The sequence below is a fragment of the Leptonychotes weddellii genome, chromosome 7 (assembly GCF_054177405.1).
Source record: "Leptonychotes weddellii isolate Sample4059 chromosome 7, ASM5417740v2, whole genome shotgun sequence".
Taxonomy (NCBI): Eukaryota; Metazoa; Chordata; class Mammalia; order Carnivora; family Phocidae; genus Leptonychotes; species Leptonychotes weddellii.
In genome coordinates, this window is record NC_138375.1 from 95,235,543 (window position 1) to 95,256,557 (window position 21,015).

The 21,015-nt window shown below is 40.2% G+C and overlaps 1 protein-coding gene across 13 annotated transcripts in view; it reads right to left on the bottom strand.

The window, feature by feature from the left end:
* MAST4 (microtubule associated serine/threonine kinase family member 4) overlaps positions 1-21,015 on the bottom strand; it is a 519,579-nt gene that overhangs the window by 115,156 nt on the left and 383,408 nt on the right. For all 13 annotated transcript variants that reach the window (XM_081825660.1, XM_081825659.1, XM_081825658.1 and 10 more), the window contains one exon: positions 451-539. In XM_081825660.1, coding sequence (XP_081681786.1) covers positions 451-539 — 89 coding nt within the window. The remainder of the gene's footprint in view (positions 1-450; positions 540-21,015) is intronic.

Genomic DNA, 21,015 nt, shown 5'->3' on the forward strand with positions numbered 1-21,015 from the left:
TCTTCTATTAAATAAATGTTTGCTCTTCTTTTGTTAATCTGTCTTTGGTTAGGAGGTTCCCACTGGAGAACTTAGAAGCATAAGGAAAAATATATTTTTCCTCCCCTAGAGTTCTTAACACTGACCCTCTTCATGTGAACTAACACATCTGCATTCCCCAAAAATAATCCAACATGGAAACAAGTCTTGCATCATTCACAGATTTAGAAATGGAGAAATAAGTAACTGAAACAGGATTCCATATAAAAAGAAATTCTCAATTTCAGTGTCCAAACACTCTGAAAGAGAGGATGAGGGTTGGGCTAACTTATCAGAAAGAACAATGTACTGATAAAACAAAGGAAAACCAAGATAAGCTAGAAAGACATGCCTGAATTTCAAAATGCTTGGATTATTTTAAGAACCAGCAAAAAGAAGTAAAACACAACTCAAGAAAGGGTAAGTCATTACCTGCATGAGCAGAGAGAGGTGAGTGTGGTCGAGGCAATGCTGGTGACTGTCCATTGCCTATCAAGCTTTTCCGGTTGCTTGTTCGGCAACTGCCAAAAGGAAAAACAAAATCAGAGTTTTAAAAAGCAAATATAATGCCAGTAATGTACAGGTATATTCAACATAAACACATACTAGAGGTTCAGCAACCTATCTGCTCATGTTGTGGCTTAAATTTTTGCAAGTTAATATGCACTCACTAATATTTGAGGGGTGGCTGCCTCCTGAATACTAGAAAATATAATGTATTCATATAGCATAACACCATCAATATTCCTCACCACCAGTGAAGTTATAATCAAATGCCTTCTCTCCGCTCCTGACTGCAAATAGGTGACACGCCATACACCCAAATGATAAATTAAGGATTCCAATCAGCAAACCACAGGTAGCATCTCTGTTGACATGAAATTTCTAATACGAAATTACATGCAATGAAGCGCAATGACATTCATCTTACAATGATGCACTAATTAAAAATCTAATTATTTAGACAAATTTCCCATTTGTGCCTTTTGTCAATAGAACAGCCGATGCCCAAGATGTATTTCACTACTGATTCATTTTTCATCCTGTATACTCCATTCAAATTCCTCATTAAGGTAAATATCTTGGAATCATAAAAACAGATTCCAGTTGGTATTAAAATAATAGTGAAAGCCTTTTGCCAAAGGCACACTACCTACTGTTTTTGTCCTGGGTACCCACTCAATAGCAACAAACTGCTACATTTGGGCAAAGGGCAACTACTTTTTCCTGTTTCTGCCAGGACCAAGTTATAAAATGCCTACTTGGATTCGAAAGTAACTCACAAGCAGCGAAGAATAAGATAAACGTGAAACTGGCTGATGATGAGGTGAATATTATCTCCTTTTCATCTACTTTCCCTTCAGTGCAGACTGGCACTGCATTCTCTATTAACAGTATAGCAGTGAGAAAAGGGGGAGTAAAAACCAGCAGGTCACCTCATCAAATTCACCTATAATAAGGTTCAGGGCACTGTGATTCTGTCCTCCTACATTTAGGCCGCCCTCAACCACCATTTAAGGTTTATCATAACGTCTTCTTTAATTCAGAATATACCTGGTATAACAGGCGCTTCAAAGAGAAGTTTTCACCTGACTTCTAAATTAGGTATTGTGGACGTTATTTGAGGGTTTGCACAGAATATTTGAAAGGAACATTTCTCAATATTCAAATAATACATTTCAAAACCAAACTCAATTCCTTTCAGCAATATTAACTTGGGAACCAATCCTCTCCCTTAAAGGTTTGCTGCTTATTATCATTTGTCAACATTCCCATATTTATAATTTCTTAAGGTCAGGCTGCATCATTTTATTTTCCTTACTGGAACAATCAACATCCCTTAGCATTATCTATGAGTGTAATTAAGATCATGTTTACTCAGCCTTAAAGAAGTTGCTGATTAAGAATAGACCCTTGATACTTAATTATAAAGGTGGATTGTGATATTATCAATTCATCTGTTAAGAACCATATCTGACCTATTAAATTCAAAATTCATAATCATTAAATCAGATAGTATGATTGTTTTAAAAAGATACTTTATAATTTATTTCGTGTTAATTCAAATCAATGTCTTCTTTCATTCCAGTACAGGAATATTAAACATATCAACTTTCTAATGTTAATAAAAGAAATTACAAATGACAGATTTATACCCTGGAAATCTCAGCAAAGTTATTTGTTTATTTAAGCAAATTAGCTGAAATACGAGTTAACTGCTAGAAAAATGGCTATATTATTTTTTATATTTAGTATTTGATCTAAATCACTTACGAAGATTTTCTCTTGACGTTCAATTATTAGTGTTTATGTATGTAAATAAAATTTTCAGTAAAAAATGTAAATCAACAGAAATAGTAACCTAATGATTATCTTCAATAGGGATACTGGTGAAATATGAGAACTTAAAATCTAAAAAATGGTATTTCTTGAAGAAAACCTTAAAAAACTGAATCTTCCTTTTTTTTTTTTTTTAAAGATTTTATGTATTTATTTGACAGAGAGACACAGCAAGAGAGGGAACACAAGCAGGGGGAGTGGGAGAGGGAGAAGCAGGCTTCCCGCCGAGCAGGGAGCCCGATATGGGGCTCGATCCCAGGACCCTGGGATCATGATCTGTGCTGAAGGCAGACACTTAACGACTGAGCCACCCAGGCTCCCCCCAAAACTGAATCTTCCTAACAAACATATAGAATGACTAGTACACTACCATGGGCAAAATAAACAGACAATGATTTAAATTTAAAACCAAGAAAAACAAAAGAAATTTTCAAAATTATGTCAGTTATTTAAAGCCTACCAAGAAAAGGCAGGAAAGTTCTGATTTTAACAATGTGACTCAAAAAAAACACAAAACACAAAAAACAAAAAACTCACAAAGAAATCTCTAAATAAAACCTGGAAATGGAATATACTTATTTGCTTACTGTAAAAAATAAAAAAACGAAGCAGAAAAATAGGATAAAAGTTTATATTACATTCATCCTGTGTTTGCCTACTCTATAAAGACTGTTATCTTTACAAACAAATGATTATGAATGCAATTTAGAGCAAAAGAAAAAAGAATTCTTCATCTATGAATATGGGAGCAAGAAAAAAAGTTAAAAACAAGGTACAGGGAATATTTTATACAAAACCTTAAGTAATCAGAGGCCTACCTTATTTACAAATGCTATGAACAATCAAAGCTGAAAGGGTCTTCTGTAACCTCTCTACGGATCTTGAGCATGAAGGTAGAGACAGTATTAAAATTACAATAGACTTGAACTTTCTTGAATCTCCCAGCAATCAAACAGGAAGCTTTTAAACATGAACTACAAAACCAGACTTTATAACATACAGATTCCTATGTATACACAAAATAAATCTGTCTACTCATGAAGCAGCGTCTTGCTTGGCCTCGCAAACAAATTTATTTATTGCTAACATTCTTTAAGGGTAAAGAGGAATTTTATACTGTATTTAACCCCAAAATACCTAATTCTTGATAGATATACATATATAAATATTAGTGCTTTTAAATTCCTGGGGTCCTACTGAGATATTCGGTAGACAATTTTCCATGGGTGGGGGAGACTGGCAGTCATCCAATCTCAATACAGCTTGCTTCCAATATCTCAGACAGTCACTGCATTTTATTGCTCTAGGTACCTGGTTCCCAGTGAATGAAATAAATTCTCATTTTAGGGGCGCCTGGGTGGCTCAGTCAGTTGTGTCTGACTCTTGATCTCAACTCAGGTCTTGATCTCAGGGTTGTAAGTTCAAGCCCCACGTTGAGCTCCACACTGGGCGTGGAGCCTACTTAAATGAATAAAAAATAAGATCTGATTTTAACCACAGTAAAACAGTTCCTGGTTGGCAGGACCTATGAGTGCTTACTACCTACACTGCCACAGCATCTGGAACAGCCCACCTTGATGACACTGGTACAAAATGCTGTGCTGACCTCTGGGGTCATCCTTTATTCATCCAGGTTCTCATGCTCTTTCCCACAGATGTAAGGAGAAGCTCATGGCATCCAAGTACAAAACAGGCCCCCCAAGTGGCCGTGACTGCACCATACTCATTTAATCCATAAAGTGAAGAAAGAGGAGATACACTGCCACTTGGACAAAATCAAGGTTCATTCTGATCCCCAGCATGGCCAAGTCAATTCAGTCTTGCTCGCTTTTTCTCAAGCAGGGTCATCCCAGGAAAAAACAGGGGATGTCCTACCAGGTAGAACAGAAATATCACTTCTACTGCAGCAGAAATCTCAACTTGCTTAAAATCTATCCTCGCCTAAGCATATGAGCTTGTAGAATTGTCTCCAGTTTTCAGCCTTCAGAACAAAGGTGATTGCAGAAGCCAAACTGAAGAACAGTTACAAACTCAAGTTTCAGCTATGCATTCTCTCTGCTCCACTCTTTAAAAAGGAATGGAAGCCATTCTCCCTGCCTCTGCTTGGATCTGGAAGCCCAACACAGGAATATCCACTCCCCACGGGGCACCTCCACCCTTTAGTTCTGCACTTGAAGCAACACAGGGAGGCACTCCGCTGTTCTATCAATCAGGCACTCCAAACTGTTCTATCAGTTTGGAAGGTGACGCAATGGCACAGATTCTTTACTTGCAAAATCTGAATTGAGCCCAAGAAGCAGCCACAGACAACTTGAGACAAAGGCAAAGGCAAACAGTGGACCAGGACAGAGAATGATGATGCCAAGTAAGTATTTCTCTTTACCTCATTCCTTTGGTTCCTCCACCCACAGACGAACTACACACATCCACACAACGAGCACACGGTACCACAGTTATTGCTGACCGTGGACCTGGGACCTGAGAAGAATGGAAGGTGGGATGGCATTGACGGTACTTTGAAGTGAGTGGACTGGCTAGCCCCTGGGGGCTGGGAGGCAAGGCAGGGAGAGACAGATGCCCGAGAGGAACATCACAGCTGGATGGGCACTTTGTGGGGGGTGGACATGCTGTAGAGTGACACAAGGCCAGCACAAGAAAGTGTTTTGTCTGCCTGGTTTTTGGCTCTGGCAGGTGAAGTGAAGATTGCACAGGGCACCCCTCCTACTCCGAGTTCACTGTTCCCATCACCAAAGCATTCTACAAGGAGCTGGTCCATTTCCTAATCAACGCCAATAGTGCCTTCCATTTGTCAGGAAGATAAAGAGACAGATCGTGCATTTTATTTTTATTTATTTTTTTGCAAAGATTTTATTTATTTATTTGAGAGAGTGAGAGAGAGAGCACACAGAGGGAGAGTGAGAGAGAGAGAGAAGCAGACTTCCTGCCGAACAGGGAGCCCGATGCGGGGCTCGATTCCAGGACCCTGAGATCATGACCTGAGCCGAAGGCAGATGCCCAACTGACTGAGCCACCCAGGCGCCTGAGACAGATCCTGCATTTTACCATCTAAGTCAGGCCTGACTCAAAAGTGTGAGGCAAGAGTGGTATCAGGCTGCCACACTGAAGGAGAGGAGGGTAACATGGTGTACATATTTTGGGTCCAAAGCAACAATATTCTTTATTTGCGCAGGTTGTCCTTATGCTGAGGGTTCCAATGAAGGGCTTGGCAGGACCTGTAAACCTTTCACATCTGAATCTGTCACATCTCTCGTGGCCAAAGAACCTGTTAATGATCCCTGACTAGGTCTGTAAAAGCTGGAAGGCCCACCAGACTGTGGCCTTTTGCAACTATTCTGGATAGCTGAGATCCAGCTTCATTTTAAATTACATTCATTTTGAATGGACAGGGAAAGAAACAACAAATGTTGGAGAAGTTGTGGAGAAAGGGGAACCCTCTCACACTGTTGGTGGGAATGCAAGTTGGTATAGCCACTTTGGAAAACAATGTGGAGGTTCCTCAAAAAATTAAAAATAGAGCTACCCTATGACCCAGCAATTGCACTGCTGGGTATTTACCCCAAAGACACAGATGTAGTGAAAAGAAGGACCATATGCACCCCAATGTTCATAGCAGCAATGTCCACAATAGCCAAACTGTAGAAAGAGCCGAGATGCCCTTCAACAGATGAATGGATAAAGAAGATGTGGTCCATATATAGAATGGAATATTACTCAGCCATCAAAAAGGATGAATACCCAACTTTTACATCAACATGGATGGGACTGGAGGAGATTATGCTACATGAAATAAATTAAGCAGAGAAAGTCAATTATCATATGGTTTCACTTATTTGTGGAACATAAGGAATAGCATGGAGGACATTAGGAGAAGGAAGGGAAAAATGAAGGGGGGGAAATCGGAGGGAGAGATGAACCACGAGAGACTATGGACTAAGAAACAAACAGGGTTTTAGAGGGGAGGGTGGAGGGGGGATGGGTTAGCCCGGTGATGGGTATTAAGGAGGGCACATACTGCATGGAGCACTGGGTGTTATACGAAAACAATGGATCGTGGATCACCACATCAGAAACCAATGATGTATTGTATGGTGACTAACATAACATAATAAAATTAAAAAAAAAAATTACATTCATTTTGAGGCATGAATACTCATCATGTCTGACCATAGCAAGACGTACGCAGAGGGAAAACCCCAATAGGCAGTAATTTCTAACATTCACAGCTGATTTGAAAGGCCAAAGCTCAGTACGACGTATGAATGGCCATGACTGAGGGGCAGTGATCACACAGTGGACTGCACGGGGAGGGCCCCAGGAATTCAGACGCTAGACTATCATTTATTAGTTCATCCTGATGAAAAATCGGATAAATGTGCACAGTAGACCAATTAAAGACCAAAGCTTTACTGGATGTGAACATCTGTTATTTTGAATACCTTAACAGAATCAGAACATTTGAATATTCCTTCAGTGAAAAGGAAAGCTCCAGGGAAGGAAAGTGGGCATGACTGGGAGACAAACAGTCCAGCTCACGTGGATTCACTGACTACATGTTATAAACCGGGCAGGCTTCAGTTTCCCTCTCTGTACAATGAATAGGCTACACCAAGGGAGAAAAAGAGTTGTACATTTATTTTTCTTTTGTCTAAGACAGTCTAAGACTGTCTCGGCTCTCTCTACAGTTTGTCTAAGCTTTAAAAATAGAGAAAATACATAAAAATAATACTTCCCACTTCTTGGAATGAACAACTGTATCATTTTGTCCTGTTTTTTCCCAATCATGTCGTAGAGATAGGGGGAAGTGTACCCTTGGACATGCAAACCAATCAACATTTTCCACTCCCCAACCAGACAACTACTGAAAATTGTGGCTTGGAGCTTTCGCATTCTTTTTTGGAACTTGAGCACACATACGTGCATCTAATGAACACCACCTATGTACGTGTTTACGGTTTCACTAGCGGTTTCAGATACCTGGAAGAAATGACGAAGATGTGGGATTGTGCAAAAGAGATGAATGGCTTGCTGAACTTTCAGTGGCTTGTTAGGCTTTACACAGTGGACTCCCCCCGGGGCTTACCTGATTCTATGAGGGTGGACAACGTCCATGGTCTTTCTACAGACTAGACTATTTTAAAACTCTGTAGGGGTCGCAGTTAAATTGTAGAAAACTGGTAGTAAGGCAGGGATTCTTGCCGTCAAAATGCAAACGAATTTTGTATGGTACAGACACAACTCATAATCTCCATGGAGAGATGATCCCAAACACTTAATAGCATTATCCTACAAGATATTAACTAGTTTCGCATCTACTAGCAAATTCATGTCATCATTCCTGATTAAAAAAACATATATATATACATGTACAAGCACATACATATCATGAATACCCAACTTTTACATCAACATGGATGGGACTGGAGGAGATTATGCTACGTGAAATAAGTTAAGAAAACACGTGGTTTTCACAATCTTTTAATCTTTAATATGTTACTGCTACCCTCATTAATTAATAACAAATAAAATCTTTAACATATGGTCATTTTATAATTCTAGGACAGTTGTGTTTTGTGACTTTTGTATAAATTACACTTTAGCACACACTCTAAATTATAGGTATTCTGCAACTTACTTTTTTCCCTCAACATGTATTTTTGAGATTTAACCATGGCAACATAAATATATGGGTCTAATGCATTCCTTTTTTAGGTTATTCCCTTGAAGCAAATTTTAGAATTCTTAAAATGCACTAAAATTATATATATCACGGACATTTCTTTTTCCTTTTCTGCAACACGGAAGATCACTTCTGTATGTTTGCAAATCGGACTGCAAAAGCCTTGGGAAGTATCTTAGAGGCTGTACTTCGAAAGAAAAACTATATTGAGCAACATAAATCAAATCTTCCTTAAAATCTGTAGACCGCCTCCCCCAAATCCTGTTTATTCCTTCCGAGGCTACTCTGTCCCCATCTCCACTTCTGCCTTCATACTACTGTTTTCTCCCAGAAGTAAGTTTTTGTCTTTCTGATGTAAATCAATCTCCCTTTATCCGGACTTCTTCAAGCCTATAGCTCTCCCCCTTTTTCTGAACAGTTCTGAAAGCAGCAGAGAACCAAGCATTAGCATTTCTATCTCTGTGACATCCTTTATTACTTATGGGAAGCCAGGCACGGCTGGCATCCAACTTCGGGTCCGTGAAGTCGCAGTTCCACCTAGGCTTTCAGTAATTCATTCAACAAATTGCTTTTTGAGTCCCTAACATATGCTAGGTATACTCTAACCAGTAAAAAGCCCTGCTGCCTTCCAGGGGCTTACTTTCTGGAGAAAGAAGCAGACAGTAAACACAATAAATGCGTACAATTTATCCTATACTATGGGAGACGGTGAGGACATGTGTGGTGGGAGAGCTGGTGTCCTGGAGGAAGGAGGATGGGGAGTGGGGAGTGCCAATGTGACACACTGCAGTTGTACAGAAGTGGTCAGGAAAGGCCTCGCTGGAGAGGTGAGGGGTGAATGCGACCGGAAGGAGGAGGCAACCAGTATTCACAAAGAGAAGCAAAGGCCCTGAGACAGGAGCAGAGTGAGCCAGCCGCAAGCAGCCAAGAGGCAATGGAGAGAGGGCAGGGGCAGATCTGTAGCAGCTTGCGAGGCGGGGGCGTGGAGATCAGTTTCTAGCCCGGGGGAAAAGGAAAGCTGCTGGAAGGTTTTGAACATAATCTGATTCTTGTCTAAAGAGGAAGATTCAGGCTACCAGATTGAAATAACCAGAGGAGGAAGTCGGGAGGCCAGTTAGGAAGTTAAGCTGATGTGCTCATCAACTCCTGTGATTATAGTTTACGATATTTTATTTAAAAAACTAACTTTTACCAAAAATGGCTCTAAAACTCAATGCAAGCATTATGTCAGCCCATGCTCTCTTGTATAGCACCAAACAAATGGAGAAATCGCAAGCGCTCGTCATGTGGTAATAACGACCAAGCCTGAGCGCTACCAGCCTCAGCATGTTTGCACCAACGTAATGATCTAGTGCACAGTTATTCAGGGTATGTAATTATGAATACTTACTATTGATATTATCGGCTTGATACTCAAACTTAACTTTTCCATTGGTGGAAAAATTCCTTTTTAAAGGCATTAATTATAATGGAAATGAATAGCTGTTCACACTGTTTTCACCTATGAGCAAAAAATTTAGGCTAATTACATACTTAGAGGAAGGCATAGGTCTCCCAAGCTTTCAAAAATTCTGAGGAAAATCAATAGGAAAAAATACATATTACTGTTTACAGTAGTTCTTGGAAATATATCTAATCCATTAAGATAATCCGTACTGAGGTCTGGCCCAATTTTCTGTCTTCACAGAGGAAGAGAGGGATGGCTGAACCACGAGGATATTAGCAAGACACTATTCAGTGTAACAGATAGCAATGGAATGTCTTTTCTTATGTACAAAGTACTATGAGAGATAAGAACATGAAGAAAACATTCTCCAAGTGCTTAAAGTATAAATGAGATAAGAATAATTCACAGATAACTGCCTTCTAAGGCAGAATCTGGAAGATAGGTACAAAACAAAATTTGTTGCTGTTTAAAGTGTGACACAGAATCCCAATCAGCTTTGAAACCTATTTTCATAAATAATAAGCACCAGAATTTGATAGTATACACCATGCATGGCAAACTGTCCTTCCATTTCACAGGTTTTCTCTAAAATAATCCCTTCATCTCAGAGATCTGCCTGACATAAAACATTTTTATTTTTATTTTTTTAAGATTTTATTTATTTATTTGACAGAGAGAGACACAGCGAGAGAGGGAACACAAGCAGGGGGAGTGGGAGAGGGGGAAGCAGACTCCCTGCTGAGCTGGGAGCCCGATATGGGCCTCGATCCCAGGACCCTGGGATCATGACCTGAGCGGAAGGCAGACGCTTAATGCCTGAGCCACCCAGGCGCCCCAGACATAAAACATTTTTAAATCCTCTTTCTTTTTAGTCCATTTTGTGGCTATCTGAAAACAAGACATACCAACGCAGCTATTTCTATGTGGCTGATGTGGTGACCTCTAATGTCGTATGTTGGCCCCTTGGCTGATGGGTGGCTGACATTCACCACACTGTTCCAGAGTGATCCTGGCAAGCACAGCACCCACTCTGGAATCACTCATTTATTCAGTAAACATAACTGGGGATTCTACACGGAGGTTATAATCTAGGAGGGGGAATGAGTTCCTTGACACCAAAACATTATGTTTTATATACTAGTGAATCTCTTTGGGCACCTGGAAAAATACAGAAAATAAAAATGTTTTCAGTAGAGAACAATTCAAAAATATTTACTGAATTCTGAGGAAAATCAATAGGAAAAGTATTTACTGAATCTCTACTGAAGATGGTTCCAGTCTTTAAGAAGTTTATAATTTAACTTGGAAGACATAGTGTCACTTATAAGATTCAATTGATCCAAGATGATAAAATATAGTCTAATACTACCTCATAGATCAAGGCCATGTATAACTGAGAAAACACAAAAAAACTGACAGGATTGTGGGCCTGAATGTATGGCATGACACATCTTACTGGAAAAACCTACATACACGTTGTTTTGAATAAAATTACAATGGGATAATCAGTGGAATTAAAAAGAGGCTTGACACGATGCTCAAAGTCAAACAGGAGTTGGTAATGATAGGGGTATTTATAGTAGCAGGGTAAGCTGAACTGCTAAAAATGTTAGAAGTAAAAAGTAATTCAAGTGGGAAGCATCTCAAAACCCATGAAAAAAATTTTTAGTGCAGTTTATCTGCAACAAAATCTAGGAGGTACCTAAGCCCATATGCCCCTCAGGAATCCTCAGACTTCCGTCTATCTGAATGAGGACAGCTGAGGGCTAGGAAAGTCTACAATGAGACACAGATGACTTGTGAACTTATGATTCCTCAGGGAAGACACAAAGGCTCAAACCTCACATGGAAGACACAAAGTAAAGACTGTTCCTACCTGGGATAAGGGTGTGAAGAGAATGCTGGGAGGGCAAGGTAATTAATTTTGATCTAATAGTTGAAAGGCATGTGCTGTATCTTGGGAAACTGCTCCAAGGGCTGATCTGGCCAAAACACTGTATGGAGTCATTCAAAACTAAGGTCTTATCTATGCTGCAAAGCTCAAGAGCTGCTATCACCTGGCTGGGCCCACCTATGGCTAGGCTATCAGAGTGGCAATGAGAGACAGCTGGGGGTGGTGGCCCTGGTTCTGTAACTGGGTGAAGGGTCAGGGTCAAATACTTCTGAGACTCACACACAAGCCTTTGGTTTTCTCAGGGCAGCTGCCGACAGGGACCAAAGGTAAGTCTACAGACCTACTGGAGAGTTAAGAAAGAATAAAAAATACAAATACAAACTAATGTTTTCCTAAACTTCCGCTTTGTGTGTGTGTGTGTGTGTGTGTGTGTGTTGCGGCAGAAGGGGGGTGTGGGTTAATTTGTGACTTAAAGATATTTTTTTTAGTTCCCATGTTTCATACTCAATATGGATGAAAGTTATAACTTGATACATTTTTTCCTAAGGAGCAGAAAACCAAGTTCAAAGTCCAACTATAAAAATTACTGTTAATCAATTTAATTTAATAACATTGAACTATTCTCAGTTGGCCAGTGATGAGGAAATAAACAACAACAAAAAAAAGTTTTTGAAAGCGGCGGCAGCTCCAAACCAGAGTAAACTCATCACATTAAATCTAATGTTCTGACCTGCCTTTCTGGTAATACCATAATAAAGTTTTACTATTAACTTCTTTCTCCGGTAGCTACTGTCTCCTACTTTTATCACTTTTAAGAAATGCTCCACACCTTTATAAAGCTCAATGGTAAGATTTTCTTACATCCAAATTTTACTTAGACAAATCCAGAACAGCTGAACTATTGTAATACTATTTTACCCAGACTTCTCCATCCAGAAATTAAATCTCAGCTTAACTAGCTACACCCAGAAACTCTTAATTTGGTGGGTATATTTTAGTCTGGTAGGGTAATTTAGCTACAGAGCTAAACACTACCCATAAAAATCAAAAGCTCTGGTCCTTCTTTCTGGGTCAGAGGACCCTGAGGCCAATCGGTTCTGACCCACAAAAGGGAGGCGAGTTTGCTTCTGTAAACACCCGATTTCCTTTCATGACACTCAACAGAAATGTATGTCAAACACGGAATGAGCAGCATGACTATTTAACACCACTCCAGCTCTAAAGCATTCTGCATTTACCACAATTTGGCAGAACGCTCTGCCCTCGAGTGAACTGTCCCTGATTCCACGTGCCTCCAGTCAGAACACACACACGTGTAAGGCTGACAGCAGAGTTCCACTTTGTTCTTTTCTGTGAGGAAAAGTCATGTGGCAAAAAGCCATCATCTTTCTGTTCAGTATGTTTTGTTGCTTGCTGTGCCTAATTCAGTATCTTTGCAAAATGACATTCTGTTAATGACATGAATGTCAAAACTGTGATAATGGGCAGGAGTAAAAGAAAATGTTTCCTAGATGGAGAAACAACAGGAAAACTGCCAATTGGATATGAACATTAGTTGTGTGCTCATCCCATACTTAAAGCACTTACACCCCACTCCTACTATTTGTTCCCCATAGGAGAAGGCTGGAGCCCTCTAAGGAGGGAAGAAAAGCCTACCTTGGTGAAAAGCACGGGGAGGGGGGAGGGAGAAGTCAAAGCATGTTTTCCTTTAATTAACTGGACAAATGTCTTTTTCGCCCCCTCATTTGTATCCACTGATGTTTTCTTAGTGGGTCTCTCATTTTGCAAGGATGAAATTGGCCACAAGGAATCAATTCTGTTGCTAAAGACAGAAGGGCTGGAGAGATACCAGAGATGCTGACTGGTAAGTTGGTTGCCCAGTATTTAGTCTGGGTAGCAAATTCACCTTGCTCTTGTCATTTGTGGGCTGAGCAATAGAAATGTAGCTCTGGAAGATGCGGAGTCTGCCAAGGGAGCACTGCCAAGTAGTGGTAAACAGGGTCTAGGAAGGGAGGTCACATGGCTCTTACAAGCAGGGTACTGTCAAAGTCAGAAATCTGCATTAGACAGAGAGATAACATTTAACTACTACTTATATGAGTGTATAATAATTCTATTCCATAGAGAGAGAACTAGATCTTTTTTAGATTTCATGGAATGCTATGAAATGTAAGGACTTGCCCTTGGTAGATCAGTTTTCCAATTCCAACCCTCTTAAGCCTCAATTCACCATTCTGTAGAATAGGGATAAGAATACGAACTACCTCAGAGGGCTATGTAGAAATTAAATGAGATAATGCATGTAAAGAAATTATCATCACAGCACGTGGCACACAGCAAGTGCTTCATAAACATGAGCTGTCAAAATAAAACATTTTGGTCTTTCTCTCTTGCATATGTTCTTTCATGCATATATGTTTTAATAATTACAGTGTGACACTGAGGCTTTCCCTCAAGGATCTCAGAACAAGAAGCATTAAGATTACCCACAGAATTAACTTCGAAGGGCACTACAATGAATTATGTAAGAGGTAAAGAGGCTAGATCTAAGGCAACAAGACTTGGCAGTAAATGCAAATATTAACAGTTATAGAAAAAAAAGTAGCTACATGAAGGTTTATGGGTTGGCTTTTAGAAACACAGAAAAACAAAAGCTGCAGAACCACAAGTTCAAGCGTCAATCCAAGCACTGACCAAGGGCTTCAAACTGGCAATGCCAAGGTGGAGGGACATGTTAAGGGGCTCCACCCAACGGACTTCACTGTTTCAGACTGACCGTCAAAACCATGTGCATGGGTCCACCTTTGCCCAATGTCATCCATCATTTCAACCACCTAGCTACCATACTCCCCAAGCAACCTTCTGGCTAGCTTCATGGAGAAGTATGCCCAAGCGTGAACAACAAAAACAGCAATAATAATAACTGCTAACTCTGACAACTGCTTAACACACACCAAGAAACAGTTTAATTTTCATGAAAATCCTATAAGGTAGGACATATTTTTATCCCTATCTAGCAGATGTGAAAACTGAAGAACTGAGAAGCCTAGAGGCTTGTCTGACAAGATCACATAAGTAGTATGAGGTCGAACTGGAATCCAAATCCGGGCAGTTTGCCTTCAGAACCTGAGCTTTCAGTCATTTTGTGCAAGTGTCTATAAGACAGAGAAAAAGAACTTTGAGGGGACTAAGCTCAATAATGACTATATTTATCCTTGTAAATCAGTATCTCAGCATTCTGGTCCTGTGCATCAATCAGTGAGCTTGGAAATACAGATCCATGCCCAAGAGATGGAGGGGATCTTGGAGGTATTGGATCTTTGTGCCTATAATCTAATGTTCAGACAGAGAAGGTAGATCAAGCCATCAAGCTTCACACAGATGGTGAGAGTTTTCTGAAGGTAGCAAGCCTGACGTAGGTGGACAGACATCCCGATGTCACCAAGCAGGGCATATCCTGGGATATACCTGTATATGTTCAGGCTCATGTAGATAGGGCGGATGTCATGCCGTGGACATTTCCATCTCCACAGAGTAGTGTCGAGGATCCAAAGGCAAATGACCCAACACACAGATTTCCCATGGCAAACAGGCACCTCTGCCTTAGCCCTCTCCAAACCAGCTGGTCTAGACACACACTACTAGAGAAAAGAATTGTGTGTAAGCATGTATTAATCAGATTTTTTTTTTTGTTCCACTGTCTCTTAACAGATTTTAAAATTAAATTTTAAAATTAAACTTCTGGATCATGCCCCCTTTAATATGGCTTTTTTTTCTTTCCCTATTTCTAGATGTCTGACTCAGTATTAGAGCATACAGAAATCAGATTTCTGATGTGAAGCAAGTTTACGAGCACTGGGTTTGGAGAAAAGGATTGATGGCACGCACTGTTATATGCACCAGGAAGTGAATTTGGCCAGCAGAAGATGCAAAGTGTATAATAAGCTATACTGACTGTATTACTGAGACAACCTTTTTTTCTAAGTTGAAATATTTACAAATGAGACATCTCAAAATAAAACAAACTCATTATAAAATGTACATATATTTACAACTCCTATAAACTTGTGGCCCCAATTCTTGGATTTTTCTGTTGCATTTATTCAAGGTATCATTCCTTTAGTCTGGCATCTTCCCCCATTCTTGCTCCCAGAAGACTTTCAGGACTTTAAGAATGTATGAAAATGTGTCTGTGTAGAAAGAGCTTTCAGTGAACTGTGAATTGTTACAACTATGGCGGAGTTCAGACAGGCTGGAGCACCACGAAAGCATCAGTTGCCAAGGAAAAACTGAAGGCTGGCTTCACTCACCTTGAGGTCGCTGGCATGCCTCTTACAGGCATGGCCACCTGTTTCTCATAAGGCCAGCCTTGTGTTCAAAGAGGTGACCTCATTCGTCCCTAGCCTGGGGTTTGGCCCTTATAAGTAAGTACCCTGAGCTCCAAGAGTAACACACCAACTCTGCCTCTTCACCATATTCACCAGGCAACCAACCCAAACTCATTCTGCCTTCCCCACAGTGACTCACTGAGTTCCTGTCCATTGTGTTCCTGGATTCCTGTTTATTAAAGTTAGGGAATCTGACCTTCACATGACAACATTTCTAAGTAGAAATTCAATGCTATAGAGAGCACCCTACTGTGTAAAATTTCCATACTGAAAAGGATCCTTAGGGACTTGCCCACATTACATTAAATTGCATATCAAGACAAGAATTAGGATACTTCCATTTACTGAAAACAAATCAGTGACCTGATGAAAGAATGAATGTGAAATCTTTCACTGGCTACTTTTGCTTCTTATTTTTCTAAAGAGACCCTAAGTCGTATTGAAAGAACATAATACATATGAAAACAACAATACAGCTAAGCCATCTTCAAAATAAAATTTGTCAATAGCTACCACGTGAGTCATTCCTTTGGCTTTGTGGTCACATCAGATTTTCATTCACAGTATAATCATAAAATTACAGGGCTCACTTACATAACACAGTGTTTTCTGCCTGGGTCTTCAGATATTAGCTACACCATTAACAGAAGGCACCAAAGTTTCTGAACTCACACAATTATATAGTAAGGAGCAAAAACACTTTGAACCATTAGCTAATCTGCCTCACGGACAGTACACCAAAAATTTGATGCTATGTTCTTCAAATGACAAAAAAATCGTTTCTCATTTTACTTAAAAAAAAATTACACCAACACTTTAGTTATGTATTTTTGCATCTGAAAGTTTCAATATTTTTTAAAATAATGTAAAAGAAAGCAGATGAGTGGTTAGCAACAGGTCATGTCACCTTTCTACCAACTGGAGACTTAGCACCTGGTGATAAATTCTCATTAAGATAGGGTTGTCTTCTAACCCCCTCCAAGGATATAACCGTGAACATGGTTTCCTTGTTTTAACTCCTTTTTTCTCATGGGCAGCTTTACTGCTCCACCAAAAATCCCCCAACATTTTTTAAAGAATGTCTCTGCTTCAGGCAAAGGGAGGACTGGTACCAGGACCCAAGAGATGTGCCTATGAGTTTGCAATCAGGAAATCTGGGGAGGGAGACATTTCCCAGAGTTTTAAAATAGCTCCATTGTTTAATTAGGCCACACTGTGTATCTGAGGACCAAAAAAAAAAACCCAAACCCTGCCTACCCAAGGTTTGATAAAAACTAGGCAGTCAAGCTAAAAAAAAAAAAAAAAAAAAAGACCAAAGTAAAATAAAATGAAACAAATTAACATATAATCACCTAAATTAGAAATCAACTGTTAAAGATTTCAGTATCCAGGTAGGCAAATTGTTCCAATCGTAGTCAGGTTAGGAATGAGGAGGTAGCAGAGGTCACAGGAATAATACATCATTAAACTAAAACATACAATTCCATTCATAAAACAATTTTAAAAATTATTCTATTTCAGCAAACACCAGTAGAACCAATAATTATTGTGTGTGTTCTAGTTTTAAAAAAAACAACCAACAGCAAAAGATCGGCAAGTCTGGCACCATAGTTAGGAAGAATTAATGGCACATTAATTATGAATGATAACTCTATCCCCCAAAATCCTCCTGGCCCTCACTGTCACAGCCCTGCTTTAGAGAGGAGTCATTTTTCAACTGTGAAAACTTCCTCTTAGAGAAAGAACTTTGATTAGTTTTCTACCTCCTCTTGCAAGATATGATTTTACTGCAACAAGATTAATCTCTAACTCCTCTATGAAAAAGTTAATCAAGTTGTATAGAAATGAAGAAAGATACTTCCCCATCTTTTTAAAATGTTTTTTAAAATTGATAAGATTCAGGAATAGAAATAATGTTGGCAACTTTTCTTAGGAGAGCTCCTTTTTTGGTCATTCTGTCCTCCAAATGCTTTTTATGTACTAAATGAAAAATCTATTTTTAAAAATCTTCCCCACAATAAAGACCTAGTTCTGTCTGAGTCACAGCAGCCTGAATGCAGTGATGAAAAAGTCCAGAACTGAGTGAAGTAAGGGTGGTCTGAGGTGGCTCCTGGACTGAGGCAGGCACAGGATGGTGCCTCCCGCAGGGACAAAGAAACCCGAACTTGCACCAAGACCTGTGTGATCTTCTACTCACCGTTTGCCTTTTAAGATCACCTGATAATCACCTAGAATTAACTGCCTCCTCTCTGGGGAAGGTTTTCTGTTTCCAATCTAGCTGTTTTACCATCCACTCTCCCTCTCTACGTACATCCCTTTGGGCCCTTTTTCTGAGATGGCAGAGAACTAATGATGATGATCAGTGTCCTCTCCTGAAAACACTGAATGAAAAAGTGCGGTGAGCTAGGCTATGACTACAAGACGGGATGTTATTCCAAAAATGCTTACAAAGACACAGGTGAAAAACAAACCTGAGATCAAACATGTTTAAAATACATAAAAAGGCAAAGAAAATGGACTGGAAGGAAATGTCCGTCAACAATAATGGTGATTACTCCTCAGCCGCAGGAATGTGGGAGTGTAAGTGTGTGTCCTTGTATTTAGTTTCACAACACTGTAATCCTGGATCCTGTAACCTCTTAATCTGGAAAAATATGCGTGTGATGTGAAAATTAAAGCAGATGCCTTTTTTGATACGGCTAGCCATGATTCTCGAGAGGAATGGAGGGAGGTAGAAAGTGACCACGTATGTGTCCTGTGACAGGATAGTTTAGTGAGGTATTTATTTGTGGTATGCCTTCCCCTGGAGGAGAATGCAAAGAATAAAGAAGAAGAAATCCTGGTGGGCAGAGTCTGGCTCCTGGGACTCAGAGGGCCTGTTGTGGGGAGTTCTGGTTTCAGGAGTGGAAGCGGAAAGCCGGAGGCCGCCAAGGAGGCGAATCTCTACCCAGGTCCTTCCCTGAGGACCAAATAGCCTGTGAGCCCAGTTGCTACAGGGAATGGAAGGGAGGAACTGCCCAAGCCTAGAAGAGTTCCTGAGATGGGGAGAAGGCAGAGGTGCCTGCTTGTGCATCTGACTTGTGAGTGGCCGGGACCTCCTTTCTAATCCAGGGCTCCAAGAGGTACAAGATGACAGGCCTGTGGGGGGCATGCATGTGGCTGGGGGGTGGGGGAGTATAAAGGGGATAGGACAGAATTAAGAACAGGAGCCATGCTTGCTCAGCAAGTGCCAGCTACAGATGTTTATGCCCACTGCAGGCATCCAGGAATACCACACCCCAGCTGAGAACACGCCTCATCATCCCACGTAGGCTCTGACTGTAAACAACTCAGATGAGCAGGAAGCAGCTATGGGTTTCCACACCACTTGACCAGATTGGAAAGGCTACACCAAGCAGCTATAGCATGGCAAAGACCGTGCTGATGATTGCATGAATATACACTTATCTCTGAACTCATCAAGTTGTACACATTAAATATGTACAACTTTTTCTAGATCAACCATACCTCAATAAAGCAATTTTTAAAAAAGAAAGTATCTATAGTAGAAAAAAAAAAATGACACCCCAGATCACCTTGGTTGTGAAGTACCAGCCAACATTAACTCACTCACAGCAACCCAGCATACCAGGGAAGTGTCTTTTTCAGGAAATCATCAATAAATGTCATTTTACTATTTTAGCAAAAGCTCATCTTTCCTCAGAATCTGATTTAAAACGTGAAAACAGAAACCGAGCACAGAATGGTGACCACAGAGTTTGCTAATGGAAGGAATCGTTGGCACCCCTTTAATTACAATCAAATTGCTTCTGGTTGTGGAAACACAGTGGTGCTAATCAAAGCCAGGGCAGGACAATTCTAAGAGTTATTAATGATGTGCGGGAGAGGCAGCCAGACCTTGGCAGGCTTGGCCAACTCGACAAACAGCAAAGCCAAAAGGAAACAGGTCTCCTTGACTGAAAACACCACATACAACCCTGGAGTTGCAGAGATTTGAAAGCAAAAGCAGGTAATCTCACTGGTTGCCTCTCAACTAGCAGTCCCTCAGGCCTTCAAGGGAACCTTTTTGCTTATCAATTAACCCCCTCAATTACACAAATACCTCTGTAAGTGAAGCCTATCCTCTTAGAATATCTACATAGAACACACTTTTGCAGAGTGGTAGACAAAACCAGCTATTCTAAAACAATAAACAGCTCTACATACATCAACTTTCCCCAGCATTTAGTGTTAAATATTGTCACTCCTTTTGGAGCTCTAATTACTAAAAGTATACTCAGGTGGTAATTACCATATTGCATTGGAATATCAAGGGTCTCACATTCAAGGTGCAGAACACTTACAGAGTTGAAGCTACCATGCAGAAGCTAAGGAGAATCATAGTGTCACATGTTAAAAAAGCTCCCAGTGTTGGGGTTAGTTCTATGGAATGAATCATCTGTTATCACATAGCCCCTGGTCCTCTCTATGGAACGTGTGGCTATGGAACAGATGGGGGGAAAAGCCTAAATTAGGAATCCAGCACCACAGGGAGAACAGGGAGACCCTGTGGTTTTGGAATCACTGTTACATAGCTCCCTGTTATGACTCTGCCCCACACCCCACTCAAATGCCCACAAGTATCACTTGGCAGGGACCTCATCCATTTTCCTTCGTAGCCTTTTCCAAAGGTTGCAGAAATACCATGCTTTCATGGTGACAGAGAGAATTTCAATCACATAGGAGGTCAGAGCTCAGAAAGGATCTGTTGCTTCTCAATACATTACTTAAAGACAGCTTAGCAGAAAACATCTGAATAGGGACTAAGGAACAATTCCAAATTCTCCTGAGATGACACCACAACAAAAGAAATAAGCCTTTTAGGCAGGTAGTTTTAAAGGAAGAGACTGTACAAAGCCAGGTAAGACATTTTATACTTAAGTCACTGGCCAACTGGCTTATGCTCTAATCTCTTGTTTGAAATGTGGTCTGGTATGAAGAGTAAGCTGCCATGAAGGGCCTCTTTCATTGAGAACCAAACAGATAAACAGGGTCATACCTATAATGAAATGTAATACAGTGTAAAAACCTGTTCATAACTACATCAAAAACTAATGATGTAATGTATGGTGACTAACATAGCATAATAAAATAAAATAATAAAAAAAAGAAGCCTCCCCCCCCAAAAAAGCCTGTTCATAGACTTCATTGTTTATATGGATCTCCAGATGGACGGTGTATGGAGATGTAG